We start from the raw sequence: 2,140 nt of genomic DNA, 5'->3' as shown, positions 1-2,140 counted from the left end.
GGCACTCCTGGCCCCGCCGTCCAGCAGTCCGATGGTGCTGCCCCCGCTCCCTCCTTAGTTCTTCTTCCAGACTGGCCACCATGGCCTTGAGCACAGCCACCTCCTGGTGAGTCGTGGCCCGGCTGCCTGCCTCTTCTCGTGCCCGGCCCAGGGCTACCTCCAGCTCCCTCTTCTCATTTACTGCCCGGCTCAGCCTGTGAGGAGAAGGCCAGGACAGGCTGAGGTCCACCCCTGTATTCACCCCACCCAGCCCAGGCCAGGTCTCAGGGCCCTGGAAGACTGCATGGCCAGGCGTGCAGGGGATCTTGCCTCCCATGCCTTCATCACCTCCTGCCCCCACACACCACCCAGAGTCCCCCCCAGGGGCCCTCCAGACTACATTAACTGGGCCTCAGTCCCAGCGAACAAAGAAACTCACTGCTCCCGAAGGTGGCGGATCTCAGCATCCCGCCCATCGCGGGATCGAAGCTCGGCCAGCTCCTCCTTCAGGGACCGAATGATGCCCTGAAGAACCACGGGGTCGGGCTTGCCCTGGTACGGGAGGGGCAGTGGGTAGTGGATCCTAAAGGATGACAAAGAGGCCCATCTCAGATCCGGGGGGTTCCTGAGACCACCCCCTCCAGGACTAGTGGCCACTAATCCCCGCCCCCCCCACCCCCAGCCTGGCCCAGGTAGCCTCCGAAGCCCAGCCCTGAGAAATCCCAAGAACGAAAGCTGACATTCCTATGGCACCTTAAGGTTTGCCACGAGCTTCACAGCAATTATCTTCCCCTAACTCTGAGGTAGGACGTGCGAGTATTTGTCAACAGACAAGGGGCACCACAGGGTTAGAGATCTGGAGGTGGAAAAGACTTTGGAGGTCACCAAGTGCAATGTCCTCATTTTACAAGGGAGGAAACTGAGGCACAGAAAAGGTGAATGATGTGCTGAGGTCCCAAGCCAGCATCCTATCTATTTAGTCTCTAAGACCCTCGGGCAGAGCCACAAGTCCCCCAGCTCAAGGATCCCCTCAGGACCACAGGTACTTGGAACTGGGCCAGAGAAGGGGATCTGGCTGGTCCCCCACCTGTCAAACTCAACTGAGTAGATCAGGATCAGGTAACGCTTAGAGTTGAGCTGGGCGGAGCGGGGCGCCGAGAGGCCGGGCCGGGGCCCCACCTTGTGGTTCCGAAGGGCTTCCAGGTCCGTGTAGGTCAGCAGGTCCAGGGTGACGGACTCACTGCTCTGCAAGGGAGGGAAGAGCCCACGGGGTACATCACAGACGCGGGCTTCACCCTGCCCTACCCGCTCCCCCACAACACACTAGGCAGGGAGAGCTGGGTGGTGTCCAGCAGGGCCCAGGCCAGGCCCCTCACCTGCATCAGGGCTGACTCCAGCATGCTGCAGAAGATGCTGAACTGTTTGAAGTTCCCAGTCTTGTGAGTCAGATTTTCGATGACTACAAGGGAGAGGGGAAATCTCCAGTCTATGAGGGAGCACCCCAGAGAGCCCTGAACGCCAGAGTTCCACAGACAGAAGGGGCCCAGAACACATCCACTGTGGGAAGGACCTTTGGCGACACACGATACGTCAGAATTGGGACAGGCTTTAGAACGCAGAACACCAAAGTGGAAAGGGGCATTGGGGCCCACTGAGGCCACAGAAAGGAAAACTTGCTCAAGGTTACATAGTGGGTCTAGAAAAGAAATGAGGCTTGAGTCCAGGTTCCCAGAATTCAATCAAAGGCTCCTTTCAGTGCCCCCATGTCCTGCCCTGGGTTCAACTGAAGGGAAAAAGGAAGTGGAAGGGAGACCTCCTCCTGGGTGATCGCCACCCTCCCCACCGCCACTGGACACTCACAGGCAGCATCAAACTCGCCACGCCACTGGTCAGTGGTCATTCTGTCCTCCACCTCGAGCTCCAGAACCTCCCCATTGACAGCCAAGCGCACCACGTGCTCCACCCCCCGGAAGCTGTAGTCCACCTGCAGCCCTGCCGGCTGATCCATGTTGAACCTACCTGCCAAGGTAGCAAAGGCAGGCGAGACGTCATGGGAATGCTAAGGAGACTGTACAACCACAAGCCATGGAATGTCAGAGCTGGGAGGGGCCTTAGAACAGGGAATGTCAGGGCTGGGAGGGGCCTTAGAACAGGGAATGTC

The 2,140-nt window shown here is 59.1% G+C and overlaps 1 protein-coding gene across 1 annotated transcript in view; it reads right to left on the bottom strand.

Moving 5' to 3' along the window:
* Window positions 1-2,140, bottom strand: part of LOC114030913 (coiled-coil domain-containing protein 61-like) — a 7,502-nt gene that overhangs the window by 3,227 nt on the left and 2,135 nt on the right. Inside the window, exons 2-6 of the mRNA XM_027845837.1 lie at window positions 1,840-1,994; window positions 1,356-1,438; window positions 1,067-1,224; window positions 419-562; window positions 1-194 (exon numbers count right to left, since the gene is read on the bottom strand). The exon at window positions 1-194 is cut by the window's left edge and continues 3 nt beyond it. Coding sequence (XP_027701638.1) covers window positions 1-194; window positions 419-562; window positions 1,067-1,224; window positions 1,356-1,438; window positions 1,840-1,994 — 734 coding nt within the window. The remainder of the gene's footprint in view (window positions 195-418; window positions 563-1,066; window positions 1,225-1,355; window positions 1,439-1,839; window positions 1,995-2,140) is intronic.

The sequence above is a fragment of the Vombatus ursinus genome, unplaced genomic scaffold (assembly GCF_900497805.2).
Source record: "Vombatus ursinus unplaced genomic scaffold, bare-nosed wombat genome assembly UNPS02015030.1, whole genome shotgun sequence".
In the NCBI taxonomy this organism is placed as follows: Eukaryota; Metazoa; Chordata; class Mammalia; order Diprotodontia; family Vombatidae; genus Vombatus; species Vombatus ursinus.
Note: the sequence above shows the minus strand (reverse complement) of the source record. Positions and strands in the feature narration are given on the sequence as shown.